This window comes from Mytilus trossulus, chromosome 2 (assembly GCF_036588685.1).
Source record: "Mytilus trossulus isolate FHL-02 chromosome 2, PNRI_Mtr1.1.1.hap1, whole genome shotgun sequence".
Classification (NCBI taxonomy): Eukaryota; Metazoa; Mollusca; class Bivalvia; order Mytilida; family Mytilidae; genus Mytilus; species Mytilus trossulus.
The window spans coordinates 31,934,485-31,961,834 of NC_086374.1; the positions used below are offsets into that span (position 1 = coordinate 31,934,485).

The window sequence follows — 27,350 nt, forward strand, 5'->3', positions numbered from 1 at the left end:
CGATATAATACTTTTATTAAGTTATAAATTTAGAAAACATGATTGAAACGACACCTCTTTATCGTTGTTAGTTATATAAATATCCACAAATATGAGTGTAGATGTAATTTACCACTTTTGGGTGGATTTCCGAACAATACTTCCACACTGCCTTTCCTATTTTATGGAGGTGTCAAAACTACACTGTCCGTAAAGTTGTGACGAAAAAGAAGACGTGCAGTACCTTTTACTTTGAACCCAGAGTAGAAATCACATTCATAAATATTTTGTGTACAAAAGTAAAGTGAAGTTGATCGTTTTGAATTAGCAATAGTAAATCATGAAATAATGGTACAAGTAATATATAATTATATATGTGATGGTGATAACAATTAACACTCAGTATTTATTTCATTTTACTAATTAAAAATCCGGTATCCAGCCACATCCTGTGCATAATTTTTTTGTGGGTTCATGTCCAGCTCTGTCTTCACAATGTTCCTGTCTGTCCAATATTTCAGTTGGTAAGTTTGTGTGAGTGGCATCACAATAGGGTGGGTCCTTTGTATATTTACATGCACAAATCTGGTAAAGTCTCTGAGCCTTATTAACTGTCCATTTTACAGGTTTAATTCCAGTCCCCTTATGTGAACCTGTAAGTAGAAAAGTGATAAACAAAAAACAAAAAAATATACAAGCAGCTCAATGCAGTCCGTAACGTTTAACTACCTCGTATATTATGTTGGTTTGGGGTGTTCTACACATCAAATGTATGGGTTTATACATCTATGTTGATACTAAGTGCTATCAGACAGAACATTATGTACCATGAGTTTAACTTAAACACAAGAACACTGTTAGTATCGTTACCCAAGGGGACTATCAAACTGGAATCGAACCGTAGACCTCTCACACGCGAGACGAACACACCTTCCCGAAACCACTTAGGTGATTATTATTTTTGAATGCAGTTGATGTTATAAGGAAACGACCATTGTGTATTCTTGGAGGTCGCACCGGTATTTTTTGCAAATAGGATATTTATTTTCATTTGTTGCTACGATGCTTTTTTCTCCTGCATTTTGTGTCACAGAATATCATTTTCATCCTGTTCAGGGGAAACATTTCCCACCTCTAGCAAGGCCAGGATAGTCTTTTCAAAATTATTGCGCCATGAATAACAGGTAAAAGAGAATCCTGAATGGTGTTTTTATCTGAAGCGTTTAGTACTTTACATGAGTTTTTACAATTTGTGTTAGTAACGGTGATATATACTTAAAGGCGGACTGGGCATCAACCATGCATAATTGCAAATGAGTATCAAGACTTATTTACGTTCATTTAACAACCAAAAAAGTCATCGCCGAGCATTACTTGTGGATATATTTGGCGATAGCTAGTTATAGGGTAAGTTTGGGGATGCACAATTTTCTTTTTAATATCCAAGCCAAATCGTTCACGTTTTTAGTTAAGTTTTCTATTTTAAGTGGCAATGGTGACCATGTTTGACGGCGAAAGGATGTCAACAACCGTACATTTACCCCTTATCATCGTAAACGTATCTTTTAACCAAAGTTTGATATCTAGTTGAACTTCACTTAATTATTTTCCCGATTTTCAATGGTTATTTTCGTAAAATTATTTAGGTTTTGTTTCTGAATAGGCAATGGTTTGAAGATGGTTACGACTATCAATCAAGATTATAACCGGGGATCATTTCACGAATTATTTTTTTGTCAGCTTTATGACCGCAACATGATTTTCAACTGCATATTAACTGTTATTCACTGGTCTACGTAAAGTTTGAGTTACTATAAAAATGTCCATATATATGCTCAAAAATAAACTATTCCGTCCCTAGGTGCATGTTTTACAGCACTTGGTCGATGCCGCTGGTGGACTATCAATCCCTCGATTGTATTGAACACACTATCATCAGCTTAATAGTCAGTATAGTTCGGTACTGACATTATTTATAACAAACCTTCCAAATTTGTCCGTTTACAAAAAGAATAAAATTAGAAAGAAACTAAAGTTTCAACTCAACCAAGTAAAAATGACCGGCTAAGATGGATTTGGCTTTTATTGGGTTTTTTTCGTCACTATTTCAATAGGCCTTCATTTGTTCATACATCCCTGGTCATTCTTGGCTTTCAAATATTCAAATTTGAGCTTTGCAGTTGAAGGTAAAGCCAGAAAAGCTTCGGAAGCATTAAAATATTAAGAGTTTCATATTTTCCTGTTTTGAGCGAGATATCTTACAACAGAGACAGAGAAATTATTCTAGTTACTGCTTTTACGTCTCAGTTTTTAGGGGAATTGTTGCAACTGTATGATGTCATCTGTAGTACGCTAAACTGGGATTGCGGCTGATTACTACACTCTTTTGAGCATTGCGAAAATATAAGTAGATTCTCGTCTACTTGAGCGCAGTCCATATACAAAACACCTTAATTGACTTTTTTTCAAAACATTGATTTCGAATCTAATTTATCCACTTTCATACAGATGAATAAAGCATCACACTTTTTTTATTCATTTTTCGACGGGAGTCAGACTTCAATGCAATCTCGGACTAATCATTGTTCTAGATTACATTAAGACTTACCGTCACACCAAGGCTGTTGTTTGCTCAGACCACAAGCACACCATAGTTTCTGTTCACCTTCTTTGACGTTTTTAACTGTATAAGGTCCATACTAAAACACAGAATATATTCGTTTATACTTGTTTGTCTTGTTCAGTAAATCTCATTTAAAAGACCAATCATGATTCTCAGATCCGGACATCCTGGCATTTACATTTGACCGGAGGTGATGAAATCCGGAATCCCCTAGATTTTTCATCTATTTGAAGGGGATAACTGATTATTTATATTGCCGATTATTTTTCAAAGTAACACTAAACATGAAAATGGAAATTTCACCCATATTGCGAAGTTGTCAAACTTCAATGAACAGCCTGCATGATGTACTAGTAGTTGAAGTACACAGGAAGAAAGTTACTTTAATAATTATAAAAGTCAGATTAAATATAGGTCATCTAGATCGTGACCTATTTATGGTATTCTAGTCATTAATTGCCACCATAACCGGAGATAACAACAAATTGCATGGTGATTGGTTTGGGTTAACTTTTCATATGATACCCAGTGTAATTGAAAATAAACTTATCATAGTTACCAGGATTAAATTTTGGATATTCGCTAGACGCGCGTTTCTTCTACAAAAGACTCATCAGTGACGCTCGATTCCCCCCAAAAAATATAATGGCTAAATAAAATACGAAGTTTTAGAGCATCGCCAGGAGTCGGAGGACCACTGGGCTGGTGATACCCTTTGGGAATTACAACTCCACCAGCAGTGGAATCGACCCAGTGTTTGTAAATACGCTCATCATAGATACCAGGATTAAATTGTGTATTTACGCCAGACGCGATTTATTAACAACACACAATACTGTATTCAGTCCTGTTGGTCTGTAGCTCTAAAGTAACAGTGCAAGGGCGATGTTACAAAACATTGTGTGTCGGGTCTCATTTATTAGCGACAAGAAGTGTCAAGAAGACATTCAAGAAGAAACACATTTGCGACAAGAAGAATAATTTAGAGTCAAGGAAGTGTCTGTGATGAATGAATCAATATTTATGTAGAGTCGACACTATATGCTAATATTATCTAGATTCTATAATTCTATTTTAGACTCAACTGAAAGGACAATACATATATATAAATACATAATAGAGATTTTTCTGTCTTAACAGGATAAAAAGTTTAAATGTTTACATTTTAAATAAAAAATACACTGTAAAGGTATGTTTGATAAAAAGGGGGGTTATTAAAAGAACCGTTTGCCATTTTTCTCTATTTTCTACGGATCTTTAGTTTATTCAGATGATTTCTTTTTGTATAAATCTATTGTTTTAACCGTAAACAAAATTTTGTTTAACATTGTCATTTCGGGGAATTTTATAGCTGACTATGTTGAAGGCCGTAGAGTGACCTATAGTGGGTAACTTATTCTAAAAGGTTACCAAACACTGATTCAACACTGTAATAAGGTCATTGAATATTGTTTTTATTGGTATAAGTATTGATTTTGTTATCAGAAGATTAAAAGCTAACTAAATATTAATCTGTCGATACCTGTAACTTGGCATTGCACAAGGTCATGTTTTTCTCTGGCTGTTTATGACGTCTTTACACTAAATCCATTGGATGTTGGATGTGTACGGATTGATAGTTTAGTCTAAGATGCATGATTTTTTTAATAGTTGTAAGTGGCTTTGAACTAGCTGTCAGATAACTGCGAGTACTTTCAGATCTGTTCATTGTGTCTTTTTGTGTCGGGATGTATAAGTACCCGGTCACGTTCACTTGTATTTTGGTCCATCTGATGAGTTAAGCTTTTTTCAACTAATTTTTATAGTTAGTTCTTATGTTGTACTGTTATACCACTGTCCCAGGTTAGGGGGGTTGGGATCCCGCTAATATGCTTGACCCCGCCACATTATTTATGTATGTGCCTTTCCCAAGTCAGGAGCCTGTAATTCAGTGGTTGTCGTTTGTTTATGTATTACATATTTGTTTTTCGTTTATTTTTTTACATAAATAAGGCCGTTTGTTTTCTCGTTTGAATTGTTTTACATTGTCTTATCGGGGCCTTTTATAGCTGACTATGCGGTATAGGCTTTGCTCATTGTTGAAGGTCGTACGGTGACCTATAGTTGTTAATGTTTGTGGATAGTTGTCTCATTGGCAATCATACCACATCTTCTTTTTTTATAAGTTCTGTGTAATTTTGGTCTCTTGTGGAAAGTTAACTCATTGGAAATCATACCACATCTTCTTTTAAGCTCACCTGTCCCGATGGGCCAATCAAGATTTTATCATCACTTGGCATCCTTCGTCGGTCGTCAGGCGTTGTTGTCCGGCGTCCATCATCCGTTAATTTTTACAAAAATCTTCTGCTCTAAAACTATTCGTTAAAATTTGACCAAACTTGGACACAATCATCATTGGCTGTCTGGTTTAAAAATGTGTCAGGTGACCCGACCAACCAATGAAGATGACCGCCATTGCTAGTAATAGAACATAGGGGTAAAATGACGATTTTGGCTTATATCTCTGAAACCGAAGCTTTTAGAGCAAATCTGAGTGGGGTAAAATTGTTCATCAGGTCAAAAATCTATCTGCCCTGAAATTTTTCATACAAATCAGACAACATATTGTTGGGTTGCTATCCCAGAATTGGTAATTTTAAGGAAATTTTACAGTTTTTGGTTATTATCTTGAATATTATTATAGATAGATATAAAACGTAAACAGCAATAATGTTCAGCGGAGTAAGATCTACACATAAGTCAACATGACCAAAATGCTCAATTGACCTTTTTAGGAGTTACTGTCCTTTATAGTCAATTTTTAACATTTTTTTGTAAATTTTTGTAATCTTACAAAAATCTTCTCCTCTGATACTGCTGAGACCAAGTAATCCAAACCTAGTCACAATCATTATTAGGGTATCTAGTTTTAAAAATGAGTGCTATGACACCGCCTTCCAACCAATATGGCCGTCATGACTAATAATAGAACATAGGGGTAAAATGCAGTTTTTGGCTTATACATGTATCTCTGAAACAAAAGCATTTAAACTTTTAAGGATTATGAACCCTTGTGTTGATTCAATGCTTAACATATGGAAATTTTATAGAAAATCCACAGCCTTTATTCTTGCATTCTAATATTTGGCAATTTGATGACTGATAGGTATAGGATTACTGCATGCAGTGTTAGTATTGATTTCCTAAAAACAAGCAATTGGTTCAAACAAATAAAAAATATGGACCAAATCAAGTACACCTTTAAGGGTGCGCTCGACTTTAGTGACTCAGCACAAGGTTTTTTGGAATTTACAGGTTGATAAAAGAACTTTTAAAAAAAATAAAACTAGCACGTCATAGAAAAGCAAGTGAGCAATCTATCTTTAAAATTTTATAACAAAAATCTCTGTTTTAAAGGCTGTGGATTTTCTATAAAAATATTGGTTTATTTGCCACAATGTACTCTTTTTCTATTAAACGCAATGCAACAGTTAATAAGGATGCTTTGCATTATAAAGTTTCCCCTTGGTATATGTACAAAATGACATATCTCAATTATTCATTATATCTGTAGTTTTGCTCCAATTGAAATTTGAAAAATTCGTACAAAAATGGCTACAGAAGGGATAAGAAACCATGTTGGTTATTATTATAGATAGACAGCAGCAATAATATTCAGCAAAGTACGATCTACAAATAAGTTGACGTGACCATAATTTTCAATCGACCCCATAAGGAGTTGTCACTGTTTAAAGTAAAATTTAACAATTTTTCGTAGATTTTTGTAATCTCTTACAAAAGTCTTCTCATGAAACAACTGATACAAGTTAAGCCAAACTTGGCTACAGTCAGCATTAATAGGGTATATAGTTTTTAAAATGTGTCTGATGACCCTACCTGCCAACCAACATGGCAGACATGGCTAATAAAAGAACATGGGGGGGGGGGGGGGGGGGGTCAGTTTTTGACTTATATCTCTGAAACCGAAGCATGCATCAATTGTAAATAAAAATATCAGGTAAGCAACACAGGCTACTAATAATTGAAGCATTTTTGATTTTGTGGCAACCTCGACCAAGTTTTAGTGTTCCTCAAAAAGGAAGTAAATACACACAAGCAGAAAAAAATATATGTTCAAAAAGAAATATATCTACCATTGCAACAGCTGGATAAAGCTTCTTGTTTGTTTGTTCGCTTGTTGTCATTATTTATTTGTGGATTGTACTGGTAAAGGATTGATTTAAAATGACATTTCTGGGACTTTATGTGGGGCGAGCCGAAAATCGCATTTGAGAGTTCTTGAATGAACACTATACCATAAGTACATGTGCTACTTCCGGTTTCTATTTTCAAATGGCATCAAGCGCAGGAGACTGGTGTCTCATAGAAAGTGACCCAGGCGTATTCACTGAATTAATTAGAGGTTTTGGTAGGTCTACATTTAAAAAACAAGAAAAAAAAAGAAGAATGTCTTCTGCTGCATAACACGAAGTGCCAGTGCTGTGTTTATATTTACAGCTATTACATTAATGCTAGCAAGACAAATCTTTGTTTGGCTTGCTTGTTTTGCTTGTATCAATCAGAGCTCCAGATAAGAATTCACAAATTGGGGGTTTTACCCACCATTTTCTTATTTAATTGGGTGATAAAGATTTTTAATTGCATTATCAATTCCAATTCACCCCTCAAGTTAATATCAAATTGGGTTTTTTACCACCAAGCTCCTTAATGTATTGGGTGTTGTCATCAACACACTATTGAAGATTTAGGCAATATCAACCCCTGATGTTTTTCCATCTTAAATATGTTTCTTTCTTTGAATAATATGTGCGATAGCTGTTTTATTTTCTTAATTCACTGACGAGCAATTGTAGGTTTAATTTGTGTCCAGTTGCAAACCTTCTGCCAGTTTTGTATTTTCTCACAACTTATGTAAACTGTAAATAACGGATATATGTGTATATCCAGGCACTCGTCTCAGATCTTTTTTCTCTTATATACCTTTATATACAAATTCAGAGAGGAGTGCCTGTGTGTGTATTCACTCATTAACCGTAAAACGAAAATTTCATAATTGATTTGGCCTTTCACATTTTCTAACGGCAACTGACAAAGTCCCGTGTTTATTAGCAATGTTCTCGTTAAAGTACGCAAACACGCCCATGCGTTCGACGGACGCTTCCTAAAAACACTGGCTGAGTGTTGTTATCATCATATCTTTCCCTTAGCTATTCAAAAGAAGCTGAAAACATGCTTCTATTCAATATTTTTATCGGACATTCACTTTCGTTTTAATTCAATGAATGTTATGATAAGTCTCGAGAAATTCGAAAAAAATATGACAACATGACACACGCTAATTGGATAAACCCAGAGAAGATCGAAATGATTTCAATAACATGTGTACCTTTTGAGCAAGGGAAAATTCCAACAGGGACCCATTTCAGCTACTTGATGCAGGGATCTATTTTTAGAACGAAAGGACAAATCCAATTATAAATATAATAAAAATAGATTTATGAACAAGTGAAACCAGATAAGGGTAAATAACGCAAACGGTAGCCAACAAAAGGGTTGAGAACTCATGGTTTTGGCATATAATTGGGTTTTCCTTTGAATTAATTGGGTAATTGAACCCTGCATTCGGCAATTGCATTGGGTTTTCTATTATTTGTTTTGCGTGATCACGCAAATACGCAGCTTATCTGGAGCTCTGATCAATGTTTGCTCAAGCATGGCAATTAAGATAGGCGGGGCTTCAGGTTGTATACATCATATTTAAATTTTATTGGACGTTATGTTTGAGGTTTTAAAGGACACTAAATTTTAAAACATCACAGGATGACAAATATAAAGTGCAATCGTAGAAATGGAAGCCAAAAAAATGTATTTTTTTTCTTTCGAAGATATGCATTTTCATCATTCAACTTAAAAGACTGTCGTCAAGTACTTTAAGTAAAACCAAATAGCTATTCAAACACATCTACTCTGATTTTGTGATAAATTACATAGGTATTTCATTTGACCCAGATATTTCATCTTTTAGTACTGTGCTTTTTTTATGTTTTAAAGTCAACCTGTAGCTTTGCTATATGAAAATGATAGAATCTGAAGCGAGATGATGTATCAAATATTCATGCTTTGTATGTTTTCAAGACACAATATTCATCTCAAACACACCCTAACATAAGAAGGTGCACTCGATTTTCTAATAAAAGGGATAAATTAAGAAGGGGGAAAATGACTTAAATCATTCCTTTTAATTATAATTTCCATTGTAATTGAATATTGCGCACTTTGGATTAATTTTTGCTTGCAAACCTTCAAACTGATTATTTTTATTACGTTGGATGAAGAAAATTCATAACCTCCGATTTTTTTAAATTACCATGGACGGAGAACATTTCAATCTATAAGTTCAGTTATTTCCATGTCTGCCCCTCCATTATATGAATCAAGAAAACAAATCTAAATATTGGTAACAATTGTATCAAAAAGAGAAAATTGAGTGCACCTTCTTATGTTAGGGTGTGTTTGAGATGAATATTTTGTCTTGAAAACGTACAAAGCATGAATATTTGATACAGTCTGCACGGTTAGCCACTAGTCCGATGCCCCAGACTAATAAAATTTAATTCGGACTAGTGAGTTTTTGCAAAATTTTGTTTGGACTAATAAGAAAAATGTCAGAATATTTGTCTTCGGACTAGTAGTTGAAAAAGTTTTTGGTGCAGACTGTTGATACATCGTCTCGCTTCAGATTCTATCATTTTTATATATCAAGGCTACAGGTTGACTTTATAACATAAAAAAATCACAGTACTAAAAGATGAAATATATTGGTCAAATGAAATACCTATGCAATGAATCACAAAATCAGAGCAGGTGTGTTCGGATAGCTATTTTGTTTTTCTACAAGTACTTGACGGCAGTCTTTTAAGATGGATGATGAAATTACATATCTTCGAGGAAAAAAAATCAATTTTTTGGCTGCCATTTCTGCGATTGCACTTTATATTTGTCATCCTGTGATGTTTTAAAATTAAATGTCCTTAACCTCAAACATAACGCCCAATAAAACTAACGTATGATGTAAACAAGCTGAAGCCCCGCCTATCTTAATTGCCATGCTTGAGCAAACATTGATACAAGCAAAGCAAGCAAGCCAAACAAAGATTTGTCTTGCTAGCATTAATGTAATAGCTGTAAATTAAAATAAACTAAAACCTACCTTAGTATCTTGTTTTTTTGAAAGGTAAAAAAGCTTCACACTATCTCATTAGCAATAGCCACCAACTATTTTCCGATTGATGGAAGCAATAGAATGAGATGCAGAGAATAACGTGGACAGCTTTGTTTTAATTCAATGATTTTCTAAATTTGCATCATCTCCCCCTTTTCCGAAAACCTGTAGGCTGTACATAAAATTGAGAATGGAAATGTGTAGTCCTAGATTACTCTAACGTCCAAAGGCGGTTTTGCCAGACAAGCTGAGGCTGTGGGATGTCAGAGCTTGTCCTGTATAAAAAAGTGGATATTTGCCAACCCAAAATGGATGCGCTGCTTCATCGCTTCTGGAGCCGACTGAGGGCCTAAATCGGGCATCAATCTCTTCATTTTTAGCTCACCTGGCCCAAAGGGCCAAGTGAGCTTTTCTCATCACTTGGCGTCCGGCGTCGTCGTCCGTCGTCTTCGTCCTGCGTCCGGCGTTAACTTTTACAAAAATCTTCTCCTCTGAAACTACTAGGCCAAATTTAACCAAACTTGGCCACAATCATCATTGGGGTATCTAGTTTAAAAATTGTGTCCGGTGACCCCGCCAACTAACCAAGATGGCCGCCATGGCTATAAATAGAACATAGGGGTAAAATGCAGTTTTTGGCTTATAACTCAAAAACCAAAGCATTTAGGGCAAATCTGACATAGGGGTAATTTTGTTAATCAGGTTAAGATCTATCTGCCCTGAAATTTTCAGATGAATCTGACATTCCGTTGTTAGGTTGCTGCCCCTGAATTGGTAATTTTAAGGAAATTTTGTTGTTTTTGGTTATTATCTTGAATATTATTTCAGATAGAGATAAACTGTAAACAGCAATAATGTTCAGCAAAGTAAGATCTACAAATAAGTCAACATGACCAAAATGATCAGTTGACCACTTTAGGAGTTATTGCCCTTTATAGTCAATTTTTAACCATTTTTCGTAAATCTTAGTAATCTTTTAGAAAAATCTTCTCCTCTGAAACTGCTGGGCCAAATCATTTGAAACTTGGTCATAATCATCATTGGGGTATCTAGTTTAAAAATTGTGTCCGATGACCCCGCCAACTAACCAAGATGACCGCCATGGCTATAAATAGAACATAGGGGTAAAATGCAGTTTTTGGCTTATAACTCAAAAACCAAAGCATTTAGAGCAATTCTGACATTGGGTAAAATTGTTAATCAGGTGAAGATCTATCTGCCCTGAAATTTTCAGATGAATTGGACAACCTGTTTTTGGGTTGCGGCCCCTGAATTGGTAATTTTAAGGAAATTTTGCTGTTTTTGGTTATTATATTGAATATTATTATAGATATAGGTAAACTGTAAACAGCAATAATGTTCAGCAAAGTAAGATCTACAAATAAGTCAACATGAACGAAATGGTCAATTGACCCCTGTAGGAGTTATTGACCTTTGTAGTCAATTTTCAATCTGCTTGCTTTGTTTAATATTCACATAGACCAAGGTGAGCGACACAGGCTCTTTAGAGTCTCTAGTTCATTTATCTTTTCAAATATGTATGTTTCACCTACCTGTCAACCTTTATTTTTCTATATTTTAACAGTTTTTACAGAGACCCATCGGTTTATGCATATTATGCCTTTCATTTTCAAAGATTATCACGTGACAACGAGAAAACCGTGCAAATGACCATAATGTAACACCTCGTTCATTTACGATGCAAGTTACCTAAATGTCCGAAAGCTTCCAACTGTTATCGTGGTCGGAACTAGATGCTTACTACCGATCTCCTGTAAAGGAGGTGAAAAAACGTGGTTGCTTCTAAATGTTAACACATCGATCTCCTATAAAGGAGGTTAAAAAATATAAATATTTGCATATTTGAGTCTCGAGGCCATGAACTCTCTCTTAACTTGATGTCCATTTGAAAATCAAAGTCAAAATGCATAAACAGATGGGTCTCTGTAAAAATTGTTAAAATATAGAAAAATAAAGGGTGGCAGGTAGGTGAAACATACATATATGAAAAGATAAATGAAAAATGAAGAGATTGATGCCCGATTTATATAATTCCAAGGCCCTCAGTCGGCTCCAGAAGCCATGAAGCAGCGCCTCCATTTTGGGTGGGCAAATATCCACTTTTTGATACGGGACAAGCTCTGACGTCCCACTGCCCAAGCTTGTAATCTCGGACTAGTCTTCGTTGTCCAAAGACACATTTAGTTCCCGGACAATAACTTTTGTTTTAGTGAATTGATCTCTATAAATTTTTACCAGAAGGTTTAATACTACAAAAGGAAGGTTAGGATTGATTTTGGGGGTTATGGTCCCAATAGTGCAGTACTTACGGGCCAAAAGGGGGCCAACATTAGCATTTTTGCAGTTTTCAAACAATAACTTGTGTTTAAGTGTATAAATCTCTTAAATTATTCAACAAGTTTCCATACCATGAAGGGATGGTAAGAATTGAATTTTTTTTTTTTATATGGCTCAAAATATTTTGGAATTAGGGGCAAAAAGGTTCTGGTCAATGGACAATTAATTAAGACACTAAAAGCAGTGTACTGTGTAAGAGAGGTAATTCAAAAACATTTTTAAAACATACAAAGTTGGGTATGTTTAGATATAAACCTCCCTTACACTTCTTGTAAATTATGTATAAAGGAATGTCGGATTTTGGACTTATTGCAGAGAAAGGGGGGTGGTTGTAGTATTCAATATTTTAAAAGCATAATATTGTGCAATAGATTTGTAAGATCTTGACATTTGTTTCATGTCAGAACCTCATATTATGTCAAAAATTTGATCACAATCCAAATTCAGAGCTGTATCAAGCTTGAATGTTGTGTCCATATTTGCCCCAATTGTTCAGGGTTCAACATCTGCGGTGGTATAAAGCTGCGTCCTGCAGAGCACCTGGTTTAGTAATATATAGATTTCTTTCGTTAAAATCAAATAAGTTGTTACATACATAGTACATGTACACGAGCAAATTGAACAAGTTGAGATATACAAATGTATAAACACTATATTATAAAGACATAAAGGAACATCACCATCTAAAAAAAGATAATTAACAATAGCCTAGGAAATGAAAAATCATCCTCTTTTACAATAAATTAATTCAAAATAAAACATTATAATTCAAAACAAAACTTTCCATAATCATATGTTATCTTTTTATAGGCTGCAAAGGTGTTCAAGTGGAAGAAATATGGAGTTTAGATCCTGACAGCTTTGCAAACTTGAAGTAAGTTAGGCCACATTTAAAAATATTTTGGTTTGCCCAAACCCTACCCAAAGGTTGAGACAGTGGGAAGGTAGGTAGGCATTTTCTTTTTTTTTCTTCAAAAAAAGAAATTGAAGTATCAAATGTTAATAAGTCTTCATGCCTATTTGATTAAAAAAAAACTTCTTCAAATCATGACAATAAAAGAATTTGAGTAGGCAGCTTTTTTCTGGGTAGGTAGCGTTTGGGCAAACAAACCTATTATTAATTTTGGCCTTAAACAAATCTGGGTTCTTACTAAACAAGCTTCATTGTATAAGTTAGTACAAAAATGTATTTGTCCTGGCCTTGTGGTCATAAAAGATCATATTCATATATTCAGAATCAGAAATCAACCAATTACAATTCTGAATTTGGTGTTCTATACCCATAAATGTCAGCAGACTTTAGTCTTCCTTGTATTGGACAAACACATCTTTATCCTCAATGAAAATTTTAGCTTGTGCAACCATGCCCATGGTGTTTCTGTAAGTTTACTACCTAAAAAGTTTACATATAAGTTGATGATTTTATCATAGTGCAATGTTTTCACAGTATATTTTACATTTGTAGACCAGTTCATGGATTAGTTTTTCTGTTTAAATGGCAGCCAGAGTCAGAACCACAAGGAACTATAGTACAGGATAGTAGACTAGAAAAAATCTTCTTTGCCAAACAGGTTAGAACTGTTATCTATCATCATCTAATTCAATGTCTTTAACAGCACAAAGTATAGGTTGTTTTTTATTGCCAATATTTGTGTCACAGATCTGTCTATCTATTCTACACTTTTTTTTTTAAATATCAGAAATCAACGAGTCTAGTCTTTTCAAGAAAAATATGTGCCTGATCTCAAATGATTAACTTTCATTTGGTCCAATCATGAATTCAACCTCTGAAATCCTTCAGTTTTTCAGTCAGAAAGTTATACTTCAGTCTTCACACTATAGAGAGAACATATAGTATTTTTGTAGGTTTTCCTTTAAATCAGTATTAGATGTGATTTCTATCTTGAAAAAAAATAACAGCTGCCAGCAAAATCTAATTATATCATGGGACAGGTTATAAACTGATACCTTTTGAATCAAATTGACCAATTGGTTTATGTACTGATGAGAGCTTTTTTTGTCATTTGATTGAATGTTGACAACTTAACTCTGCTTAAACACTTTGCTAAGTATTGTTTGATTTTTTTTCAGGTTATAAATAATGCATGTGCAACACAAGCCATTCTGAGTATACTGCTGAATTGTGAACCAGAAGCTTTAGAACTGGGAGAAACATTAACAGGCTTTAAAGAATTTGTACAGGGTTTTGAACCTGGAGTAAGTAAAATATTTATACTGTAGATAAACTACACCATAGACATGATAGATACCACCATTAAAATTATGTGTGCCATGTTTACTTAAATGAATGATAAAGTTAAAATAGACAACATGGTTATCCCGTAGTAAAAATATGTGTTATTAAAAGCATTGTTAGAATAATTATGAAACAATACTGTTCAAGATTCCATGTTGTATTAGATAAAGACTTTCAGACACTTTATTCATTCTTCAGATTATTTTTAAACTTTTCAAAAATATTTTTTATTGCATTGTAATAATGTGAAGCAGATAGAATGGCCAGTTCATGGGTCAATGGTTAATGTTCCACCATGACCTGAAACATAATAAGCTTTGCTGCTTTGAAACATATATGTTAGATAGAGGATTGGTAGGTTGTTTATTAATAATCATGTTTCTTTTTTTATATTTTAGTTAAGGGGTTTAACGTTGAGCAATTCTGATGTCATTAGACAAGTCCATAATAGTTTTTCAAGGTAAGAAAAATGACATGTTCTGAAACAAAGGCAAGCATTTTAGATTAATTTTTATATCTTTTGTTTGATAATAAGTAATCCAGATATATATCAGACAGACAAATTTTAACGCTTATTTTTCAAATGCAAGTTCACTGAGTAATAGTCAATAGAAAGACTTACCATCCAACTTGCAATCTTACTCCTAACTATTGAAGAAAAGTCAAAAATTCGAATTTTAAAATTTCTAGGTTGAACCCATCAAGGGAACCCAAGGCCTTTAAAAGGCTTTGTGTTTTAGGCAGTTTCATGGTTCGCTACTGACTCCCTACAGATCCATAGAGGGTGAGTAAAATCCATAGTGGATGAGGCCAAAGGCCAAATCCCCTATGGATTTCACTCACCGACTATGGTCTATAGGGGGTCAGTAGTGAACCGATAACAAAATTCTCGTACACAGAACTTTTCCTGCTGTTGTTATGTAGAAAAATAAAGAATGAGATACAACAATAAGACATGACATCATGAACCCCATGTGAAATTGACTTCCCCCTATGGATCCATAGAATGTCACCACTTTATGACATTAAACCAATCACATCATAATTTACCTGAGGTGGGATAATATGTTGTGGTACTACACTATTTAGAAATTAAGAGGAATTTTTTAATTTTTAAAATATGGACTAATAAGTTTATTTCCCCTTCAGGCAACAGATGTTTGAATTTGATGAGAAGCAAGCAAAGAAAGATGATGATGTTTTCCACTTTGTAGGGTATCTTCCAATAGCAGGACGTTTATATGAATTAGATGGTCTCAAAGATGGTCCTGTTGACCTAGGTAGGTGTATAACATATTTCCATTTAAAGCAGGGGACAAAGTGTTTTTGCTGTAATCCTGAAATCTGTATTAGATAGATCCAAACTTGAAACAGCAAAATTGATCTGCAAATCAATATTTTCAAATTAGGTAGCATAGCCAAAATCATTAAGTCCACCTTCTTATAGGAGTTTTCCCCCTCAATCATTGTTTTTGTCCATTTATTTTATTAACTATAGGAGAAAAAGAGGGACTATAAATGTTAAAAATGATAGAAATTATCAGTTCCCTCCTTAAATGAGTAAATGCCCTTAAATGCTGATATTTTTTTAAAGAGGTATTTTTATTAGACAATAAAAAACCAAATTATATCAAGAACGAGTCAAATAAAATACTGAAAGATATAGATTAAAGAGTGGCAACACAAATTACAATACTAAGTGCTACACTGACGTATACACATTAACATTAAGTAAAAGAATACAATGTCTATATTTTTCAAACAGGTGCTATCCCAGCTGATGCTGACTGGTTAAATATAGTGCGACCTGTATTAGAAAAGAGAATGCAGAAGTAAGTCATTCACAGTGCATGACATTTTCATGGTTCATTGGTCTAAGTTTAGATTTTGTGGTTTAAACATTTTCTCCAGTTCTTTTAGTGATAGAAACACTTTATTAGGTGTATGGAATGATTGTAAGATGTACATGTCTGTCAGGCATGGTTTATCTGACTGTGACCTCATTCATAGAGAGTTGATAAGGTTAGGTTTATGTGATATTTGTAGTAAATCCTTCATATAAGAGCCTTGAACATGAATTCAATGTTAAATAATACCAGCGAGATATTTCAGATTGTGCCCTCTTGTCATCCCTGTTTAAAAAGTGAAAATAGGTATTTCCATTTATGTTTTATAAGCCATCTGCACTTATGTGCCGAAATCAACTTCCTAATCATGGTAAGCTGTTGCTTAACCAGTTTTGAATGTTTGTACATGGTCTTTCATTATTTATGCTGACAATTTCCATGCTTAAATTTGAGAGCGTAAAAAGGCAAATTTTCATGAAAATTGTCTTTTTGTGGTAATTTTTGTGGATACAAAGCAAACTAAAAACAAACAAAAAACATACACCTTACTTTACTTATATGAAGGAAACATGGGTGGACCAATTGCTTATGTGAAATACGTATGAATGAAAATCTGTGCCAGTTCAAGACTAATGTTTTATGAATGTTTTATTAATTTACAGGTACAGTACAGATGAAATTCATTTTAATTTAATGGCAGTTGTCTCAGATAGGAAAACATTGTATGAAAAGAAGATCTTAGAATTAACGTCACTAATGGAGGTAAAGTATAGAAAGAAGAAACATATAAGAAAGGGCTCAAAATGACTGCCTATGAAAAATATGAGGGAACTATAAACTCCTTTGATGACATTTTATAGGCATATTGTGTATAAAAAAGTTATCAGCTTATATTTTTATTTTTTTTACATTGCAACTTTTTCTGTTTGAGGGAGTATTTTCTTGATTGTGTTCCTCCCTACTACATGAATTAATGATGATTTTAAACACTGAGACAAAGTCACTTATTGGTTAATCTTTAAATCATTGCTGGATTTGGTAAAAATGAAGCTAATACAAATGTAGTAGAATAGTGTGACTGGCCAATGTTATGCCTAGAAATCATTGTATCTTGTATGTTTCTGTTTTAGGACAGTGGGATGGAAACAGATAACCTTCAGACAGAAATCAGTCATTTACATGATCTTATACAAGAGGAGGAAAATAAAATGAAAAGATACAAAGTAATTTTGCAAACATCAGTAGGACAGTTGTGATGTGGGAAAAGGTTTTCAGATTTAAGGTGGTACCTAACACTACAGGGAGATAACTCTGTAAAGTCAGCTAAACGTTTTAATTACGTTATGTTGTAAAAGGAATATTAACCTTATCAATGATCAAAATTGGTTATTGTCAAAGTGCTATATAACCAGTATAATTTTTCTGACAAAACGGTTGGTTCAAAATTTTTGAAATTTTTATATTTTTATTTAAGGGTCAAAGATAATACTTTAACAAAAGTTTATGAAAGTTAAACAAGCCAAATTAATTTAAGTGAAAGTGGGGTACCACCTTAATAATCATATACATATGCACATGATGCCAAAATGGTATACGTTAGATAATTATACCTTGTGTTTTTTTCAAAGATAGTCCCCATGATATGATGATTATCAATTATGAAATCTGGAGTTTTATCTAAAAAAGAAAAAGACTAACATATCAGAAGTATAATTGTTACATTTCTTTTATTTTTTGTGCGTAAATAACTTAAAAATAATAATGATTAACATTATGCAACACATTCAGGATGGTCACATGTTGATGTAATAAAGATATACCTTGTTTGAACTAAAATGACATAATGAGTCAAATTGTTAATATGGAAGATCACAATGTAAAAGTCCTCAGGAAGATGCATTGCACTACTTAGATAAAATAAACAGTGATTTCTCTTAATTCTAAAGCATATGCTTAGATTAGACATAGCAAATGCCAATTTAAAAATCTTTGGTTTGATCCGGCCATGGAATCAACCCTTTATCTTACATGTTCTGGGCTAGCACTCTACCAAAAAGACAATTGTAGTAGTTTGAGAAATTTGTCTTATTTTAAGTTTTTGTACTCAGTTTATTCTTGTTTTTCATTTTAGGTTGAAAATGTCAGAAGAAAACACAATTATCTCCCCTTTATTATGGAGTTATTAAAAATTTTAGCAGAACAGAAACAGCTGTTACCACTAGTAGAAAAGGTAATGCTATATGTTGATAATATGAATTAGTTTTCCTATCAAAGGTCTGTGGTTTTCTCTGGGCACTCCGGCTTCCTCCACCAAAAACAAACTTACTGCCATAAAATAGTCAAAAATAGAAAGTGGTGTTAAAAAACTATAAATCAATCAATCTTTGCAGTTTTAAACTGATATATTCCTCATATTGCTATTAAATGCTTTTACAAAAACAAGCTAGAAAAATTGTTTAAAGATTCATTTTTGTCATGGCTTTAAGCATATCTTTGACGGATTGAAATTAAAAGATGACTGGTTTCTAGTTAAAAAAAAGACCAAAATTGTTTGAAATTTTTTTTCAGACCCTTCATTTGCATACTATAAAATATGAAATTGGTTCAGAAATACTTCTGAAGAGAAACAGCTCCATTCATAATCTTGTAATCTTGTTTTAGGCAAAGGAGAAAGCTTTAAAAAAGAAAGAAGAGAAGAAGCAACAGTCATAGGAGTGAGCAGGATCCTGTGTAAACTGATATTATTCTCACAGTTGTTGTGATCTATTTGAAATAGTCAATTTTAGGACAAGGTTTCCTCAGAGTTGAATTAAGTTCAGTTTTATCTTGTCCATCTTTTAGATTGGCAGGTTATAAGTTGATGATTGTGGAAGACTGAATTTTTCTATGGGGAAGGGGGAAAACATCAAAAAATTATTCTGGTTCTCATCATTAATGAAAATTAAGGAAATGGATCCTTCATGGTTTAAATACAGAGCAATGAAATACGAAGGTTTATTGGGGTGCTTCCTGTCTTTTTAATACATTGTACTTGAAATACACCAACTTCAAAATTATTTTATGCAATGAAATACAGGACAATACTGAGAGTGTCTTTAAGATATAGATATAAAACAAGTCTTATCTCATCAAAATCTTTTGCTACAAGATTTCATATGAAACAAAATAATATGTGTAAAATATCTTTATGTTGGGCTTTAGTTTATTATTGATTTTTCCAAAAACTATATGTAAAATGGCTGTTTCTGGTCAGAAACATCAATTTGAACATAATCATAATTCTACAGTGACATCACAATTAGCATTTCAGTCCTTAAGTGTCAATAATAAATTATAACTAACAGTTTTGTAAGGATCAAAGAATTTCTCCTTTTTGGCAAATTTATTGAACAGTAAATGGTTGTTCTCGTACCTCCTAATCTCTATGCATTTCTGTATACAAAAACAAAGTAGCATCTGAGTTAAATAACATTATTTTTACTTTCTTATATATACCAGTTTTACTCACTGTCTGATTTGTAGTTGACCCCCAATATTTAATATGTTCACTTATTTATTTATCATTCTATCTCAGTTTGTTGAACCAGTACTGTAAGCTGTAAGTGTATATTTAAGAAAACTCATTGTATTGTTACACTCACACATATCTTTTTTTCACAAGTAAAATTTGTCAAGCATGAGCTGAAAATATGATGTATGAAATGCTTTACTTTGATAAATAAGGATTGTAACATTATGAATATACATTCTTACATTTAACAATTACACCATGTATGTCATTCCTTTTACTATGTTAAAGGATTGTTTGCTTTCAAGAGTTGTATGCAATACTAGGACATAGCTAAGTTTTATCAGTTGATGTTCTGTTAGATACAAGTCTTTTTTTCAAATTTCATATAGCTATTAGCTGCCTTGAAGTTGTGTTCTATAAAAAGAAAACAAAACAGCATGACTTAATTGAGAATATTACTGCATTTTTGTTGTTGTTATTTATCTTTTATGTTATGTACTAAATAAATCTACATACTTCAATTTGATTTTTTTTATATTTTGACATTAATTAACCCTTTCCTCCATAATGACGCCTTTTGACGCCTGTGTAGTACCTCAGTTGAAACACTTTGACCACAAAGTGTCTGCAGTTGACTTAATAAAGTTTGTATCCAATATGAAAAGGAATATCATAGGAATATCGGACTTAAATTTATTTGATGAAATAGTTATTTTTCGCTATGCCCTTAATACTTTAAAGCATAAGTTCAGCATTTTATAAAAAGAATCCTATGCGAATCGAGTATCCAAAAAAAAAAATGTCAATGGAGGAAAGGGTTAAGGAAAATGCCTGAGAACCTAATCTGCCAAAAAAGAGACATAGGTCCCCCAATCCCCATTGAATTCTCTTCTTGGAGGAACATACTGTACATAAAAATGCTGAAATGCAAAATTTGAAAGATGCATGAGGTATTCTGTGTGCAACCATTTGATACCTCAAAATAAATTAATAAAATCTGCAATTTTCAAATAAAATCTAGAATGGAAATGGAGAATGTGTCAAAGAGACAACAACCTAACAGGAAAGCAGAAAACAGCCCAATGCCACCAATGGGTCTTCAACACAGCGAAACAATCTTGCACTGGGAGGCAGCTTCATCTGGCCCCTTAACACACATGTGTACTAGCTCTATATATTTTCCTCACAAATATATCTGCAGACGCTGCTGATGGATGATTGGATATGTTTCCATGATTATCTGTATGTGTAGGGTCAACAATACTATTTATGTGTAGGGTCAACAATACTGATTATGTGTAGGGTCAACAATACTGATTATGTGTAGGGTCAACAATACTGATTATATGTGAATTAATTGGGAGGAGTATATGTCCATTTGACTTACATGCCAATGTCCCAGTTTCATGCACTGGTTGTAAGATTATTTTTTCTGCTTTAATGAATAGGATATGAAATCAACAAAATAGTATCATTTGTAAGGAGTATATAAACACATCTTGCTGAACTTTTATAGTGATGTGGGTGTGTATTCCTCCATCCATTTCTTCTTATATTCCACATTTGTATCTGCTTCTGTTTCAGACTGCTTTGCAAAATTTTGTGAGAAAAACTCTGATTTGCTTTTGTACTTTCTACCTAATTTTTTTTATCCAAATCATTTATGGGCTTAATTTTGATTGATGATTGGTTGGTGTTTAATGTCACTTTCAGCACTAGTGTACTATTTAGTGGCATCTAATTTTTATTGATAAAGGAGGGGAGAGAACCCCTGACCTGGGACAATTCTAAAATCCTTACAACGGAGCCTATCTCACCTGTCACATGTGGGATTCTAACTTATAACCTTGGTGTTGACAGGCTAGTGATACAGTAGTTTGACTACTTAGATGTTAAGACCACTTGACCTCTGATGACCTCTGATTAACTTTGACATATAACAAGCACTTTTCATATCCTTGCAATACAGAACATATTTGAACCAGCTCATGCAGAACCCTAATCCTGATTAAATAAAAAAAATATGTTAATCTACACCATATAATGTCAATGTGTACTTCCTATTTTGTTGTTTTTGATCTGAATTACTTTTTGGGTTTCCCCAAAGATGCTCAAAATTATGTCAACATTATTTAGGAGGTGGATTCAAATTGTTTTGAGAAGTGTTTATATCTGACACATACCTTATCAACTATTTAAATTTGACAAATGAAAATGGAATCAAGACTAAATAATAGTTCACACAATTCAACTTTGCAGTGGATAGTTCAAGGACCAGTGTTGAAAAAGATTTTGACATTAAAGTTCAACAGTATATGATATGTGGATTTGTTTTATTGGGGTATAGACCTGTCACTTCTCAGTTTTGAAAAAAAAGTCACATTTTTTGCAGGTTCGAGTGATTAATGCTTGATTAATTGCCTGGGACAAAATTTCAAGTATATCAGGAACAAGAACAATAGGTTCTATAGATTGAGGTGACAAGGATGGAGCATAGAAATTTTGAATGCATAAAAGGGTCTTGTTGCAGTGGTGGATTAAGGAGGACAGGGGGCAGTCCCTATTTCATGTGCTTGATACTTTAGGGAAACACTGAAACATGACTAGAATTGGCTTCTTTTACGAGACATTAACCTCCTGTAATAGAACAGGACTGTGTACTAATACATTAACCTCCTGTAATAGAACAGGCCTGTGTACTAATACATTAACCTCCTGTAATAGAACAGGCCTGTGTACTAATACATTAACCTCCTGTAATAGAACAGGACTGTGTACTAATACATTAACCTCCTGTAATAGAACAGGACTGTGTACTAATACATTAACCTCCTGTAATAGAACAGGCCTGTGTACTAATACATTAACCTCCTGTAATAGAACAGGACTGTGTACTAATACATTAACCTCCTGTAATAGAACAGGACTGTGTACTAATACATTAACCTCCTGTAATAGAAAAGGACTGTGTACTAATACATTAACCTCCTGTAATAGAACAGGACTGTGTACTAATACATTAACCTCCTGTAATAGAACAGGCCTGTGTACTAATACATTAACCTCCTGTAATAGAACAGGACTGTGTACTAATACATTAACCTCCTGTAATAGAACAGGACTGTGTACTAATACATTAACCTCCTGTAATAGAAAAGGACTGTGTACTAATACATTAACCTCCTGTAATAGAACAGGACTGTGTACTAATACATTATGTGCAGCCAAACAGGAAAACCAAGGTCATCTGTAAAACTACAGTCATTAAAGGAAATCGGACAGGGTAAAATGGTTAGCCTTGAAAATTTTAGAAAATTCTGTCCACCTTTTTTATAGGTTTTTTACGACTGCCAAAAAAATGCAGTTTTATATTGGTATCACGTTGATGTCATTCTCTTCAGCTTTGTATGAAGCCATTTGGTTTCCAGACAATCACTTGAGTACAAGTAAATATAAATATATGAAATTAAAACACATGGTTTATAACTACAAAAGGAAGGTTGGGATGATTTTGGGGTTATGTTCCTAACAGTTTATGAATAAGGGGCCCAAATAAGCATTTTTCTAGTTTCCAGACAATAACGTGTGGAATAGTGTAAGCATCTCTCTGAAATTATACCACAATTTTCCATACCACAAAGGGATGGTTATGATTGGCTTGGAGGGGGTTATGACCCAACCGTTGAGGAAAAATGGTGGAAACAAGGGTTTCCTGGTTAAAGGACAATTAATCAAGACAATTTAAAAGCAGTGGTAATCCAGACACAACATTTTACTTAAAAAAATGTAATGTTTTAAAGTACGATGCTATTTTTTATTACCTCCTTTAGACTGCTTCTAAATTATTTATACAGAAATGTTGTATTGTTTTGAGGTGATTAGCTGTCAAACTATTTTTAGAAGTTACTATTGTGTCCATATTTGCCGAACTGTTCAGGATTGGACCTCTGTGGTCGCACCCAGCTGCGCTCTGCAAAGCTTTTCCCCCTCAATTGTATTTTACTTTTTTTGGCATTTCCTTTCCATTGTTTCAAAAACTATGTAAATGTGATAACAATGAAAATTTGATAAAAATATAATCATCTAATCAATTTAGAGTTCTTGCTGCTAAAACATGGACTTTTTTTTAGCAGTTGTTGGCTGTTATAATAAATCCTAAATGATAGCTTTAAAGTGCAAATTGGGAAAAGAATCAGTACAAGAAGATATATCTACCCCTGAAGTTGGAGATAAAACTTGTCAACCTTTTAGGAGTTATAACCCCTGTTTTTTTAGCTCACCTGACCCGAAGGGCCAAGTGAGCTTTTCTCATTACTTGGCCTCCGTCATCTGTCGTCGACAGTCGTCGGCGTAACCTTTTTCCATTTTGAACTTCTTCTCAAGAACGACCGAATGGAATGAAACCAAACATGGCATGAATGTTCCTTTTGATGTGTTGACCAAGTGTTGTTACTTTGTAGCCAATCCATCATCCAAAATGGCCGCCAGCAGTTTAACATAGGACCCTATGGGAAATGCAAACAAATGACTTCTGTTAGAGAACAACTGAATCTATTGAAACAAAACATAGTAATAATGTTCCTTTTGAAGTGCTGACCAAGTGTTGTTACTTTGTCGCCTATCCAACATCCAAGATGGCTGCCAGCTGTGGAATTTACTTTAACATAGGGAATGCATACAGACATCAGACTTATGTTTGCGCCTGTCCCAAACCAGGAGCCTCTGGCCTTTGTTAGTCTTGTATTATTTTAATTTTAGTTACTTGTGTACAATTTGGAAATAAGTATGGCGTTCATTATCACTGGACTAGTAAATATTTGTTTAGGGGCCAGCTAAAGGACGCCTCCGGGTGCGGGAATTTCTCGCTACATTGAAGACCTGTTGGTGACCTTCTGCTGTTGTTTTTTTATTTTGGTCGGGTTGTTGTCTCTTTGACACATTCCAATTTTAAATGACTTCTTTTAGAGAACCACGGAATGGAATGAAACGAAACATAGTATTAATGTTCCTTGTGAGGTGCTGACTAAGTGTTGTTACTTCGTAGACGATTCATCATCCAAGATGGCCACCAGGGGGGACTTAGTTTAACATAGGACCCTATGGGAAATGTTTACAAATGACTACTTTTTGAGAACAGCTAAATGGAATGAAACCAAAAATAGCATGAATGTTCTTTATGAGGTGCTGACCAAGTGTTATTACTTTGTAGCCGATCCAATATCGAAGATAGCCGCCATGCAGCGGGGGGCTTGGATTAACAATGGATCCTATGGGAAATACATACAAATGTCTTCTGTTAGAGAACCACTGAATGAAATAAAACCAAACATGGCATGAATGTTCCTAATGAGATGCTTACCAAGTGTTGTTACTAAGTCGCCAATCCAATGCCCAAGATGGCCGCCATCTGGGGCTTAGTTTAACATAGGACCCTATGGGAAATGCATACAAAAGTTTTCTTCTAGAGAACAACTGAATTGAATGAAACCAAACATAGCATGAATGTTCCTTTCCTAATGAGGTGCTAGCCAAGTGTTGTTACTTTGAAGCCTAATTTTATCTTTTTTATATGACTTCAAAAACCCAAGTAGAGTCAGATGAGCGATACAGGCTGTTGAGAGCCTCTAGTTTATGTTGTCCTGAAAAATGTCGGATCTAGGTTTCAAATGTTAATTGCAAACATTATCTATTAGCCCTGAACACTTCAGTAAAATGTGTCAACCTGTTTTGGAGTTACTGCCCTAGAAATATAGTTTTTCAGTGTATATATCTTAATAATTCTGATCCTTTTCATGAGTTTGACTGTCCCTCTGATATCCTTCGCCCCTCTTTTGTAAAAGATAACAAAAATTTACAAAAAAATAAATTTGACTTTAAGGGCAATAACTCTTAAATACCACGATGACATCCGAAGACTGCCGACGGTCACATAACTCGATGTAAACATGCATAGACAGCGAACACTTGCAATTGGGTTTTTAGATGTCTGTCTGATTTCATATTGTAGGTTAAAACGTATGTTTATCATTGTTTTTACCTGCATAAGTATGATTATTTCGAATCGTTCATCCAACGTGTTCATCATTTTTTCACTGTTATTCAATGTTGACATTCTTTCCTTTTTGATAGCTGAAGACGTGCGTAAGCAATCTTTAGCTAAGATGTTGGATTGAAACCTAATATTGCTCCTTTAATATGTGACATTTTCACAACCTCAACTAATAATTTGTTCTTGTGATGATTTTTCGAGACGTTAGACAACTTTTGTACTTTTTATTTGTAGTAACAAAAAATACCTGTTAGTTGATAATATCCCAAACAGGATATCATAATCATTTTTAGAGATAATGACCAACATTTATGTTATCGTTTGATGTTTAAATGACTTTTTCTGATTCTGCAATCGGTTCTTTATTGATAAAAGTAAAAGAAGACACATTCGTTTAATAAAAGATCACAGGTAGCTTACACCACTATAAGGATGTTATAAGTCAAATTTAGTTTCATTTCACCCAGCGGTTTCAAATGAGGATACATGTATTTTGTTTGAGGTTCCTATCAGACGACAGACAATGAATGGATCAGCGGCAAATTGATGAGAAAAGTTTCAACCCCTGTGATCCGAATCTGCGACAAGAGACGATATTTTTCTGAATAGATTTTTTCAAAATCCTGTTGAATAGAATTTAAAAAAAAAAAAACAACATGTTAAATAATTCTATGCGTCCGAAGCACTTTTCTGGAGTTACCTCCATCAGGAACGCTCAAAGCCGAGGATGACTGTTCAAAGGCTTTATGACAAAAAAATACGTAAACAAAATACTAGTAGTCAAATCCAGTTATGGCCAACTTTGCCTGATGGAGTAGAAACCTTAATTTCTTTATAATTTCAAAATATAAACGGGCCATTTTTATATAAAACGATGCAGTAAAACAGAACAGACAAAGCTTATTTGAACACAACATTTATTGAATGAAGAGTATCATTTTCCGAATCTCAAGGCCTGCATCTGTTTTCTAAGACTCTCACCAAATGGTCTGTCGCTTTTCAAAGCCTGCACTATGTACATGTATAAATCTTTCCCTGACAAGTTCACCTTGTAATCTACAATGGAAAGGTTATGCCAATGAATAAAGGTGCACAATAGTCCTAAGGGAACTTAGTTTAACAAAGTAGATCATGCATTTCGTTATTTTGGAGAAAAAAAAACAAAATCTGTTTTGGCCTACACCAGTTGATTAGTTTGTAGGAATGAATTCAAACTGCAATTTGGCTAAAATATTTAAGCAATCGGCATTTGGAAAGGGCGAAGCTTAATGATAAGCAGTGTTATAAAATATGAACTGAAGGGAAAAAAGCAAGATTGGGAGTTTATATACTGAACGCAAACTCCAAAGCAGAAAAAAATAGGAAGTAAGTACCATATACTAATTTGACATACCAATTAGATTAACGTCAGCATTTGTCTCTATGTCTTCAGGAAGACCATTATTAGGGGGAATTTCAAACAATCGGAATCCCTCGTTACTTCTGATGCATGTATGAAAACATA

The 27,350-nt window shown here is 33.8% G+C and overlaps 2 protein-coding genes across 2 annotated transcripts; one reads left to right on the forward strand and one right to left on the reverse strand.

Moving 5' to 3' along the window:
* Window positions 1–293: 293 nt before the first annotated feature.
* LOC134707017 (CDGSH iron-sulfur domain-containing protein 3, mitochondrial-like) lies at window positions 294–6,883 on the reverse strand. Its single transcript, XM_063566481.1, has 3 exons — window positions 6,736–6,883; window positions 2,588–2,678; window positions 294–632 (listed from the first exon to the last, which is right to left on the reverse strand). The coding sequence occupies exons 1-3, from the start codon at window positions 6,784–6,786 to the stop codon at window positions 403–405; spliced, it is 372 nt and encodes a 123-aa protein (XP_063422551.1). The 5' UTR covers window positions 6,787–6,883; the 3' UTR covers window positions 294–402.
* Window positions 6,879–20,318, forward strand: LOC134707014 (ubiquitin carboxyl-terminal hydrolase isozyme L5-like). The gene is made up of 11 exons (XM_063566480.1): window positions 6,879–7,010; window positions 12,993–13,056; window positions 13,648–13,753; window positions 14,274–14,399; window positions 14,838–14,899; window positions 15,589–15,719; window positions 16,205–16,271; window positions 16,949–17,048; window positions 17,417–17,509; window positions 18,418–18,516; window positions 18,948–20,318. Exons 1-11 carry the CDS (start codon window positions 6,935–6,937, stop codon window positions 18,996–18,998), a joined length of 975 nt encoding a protein of 324 aa, XP_063422550.1. The 5' UTR covers window positions 6,879–6,934; the 3' UTR covers window positions 18,999–20,318.
* Window positions 20,319–27,350: the final 7,032 nt, after the last annotated feature.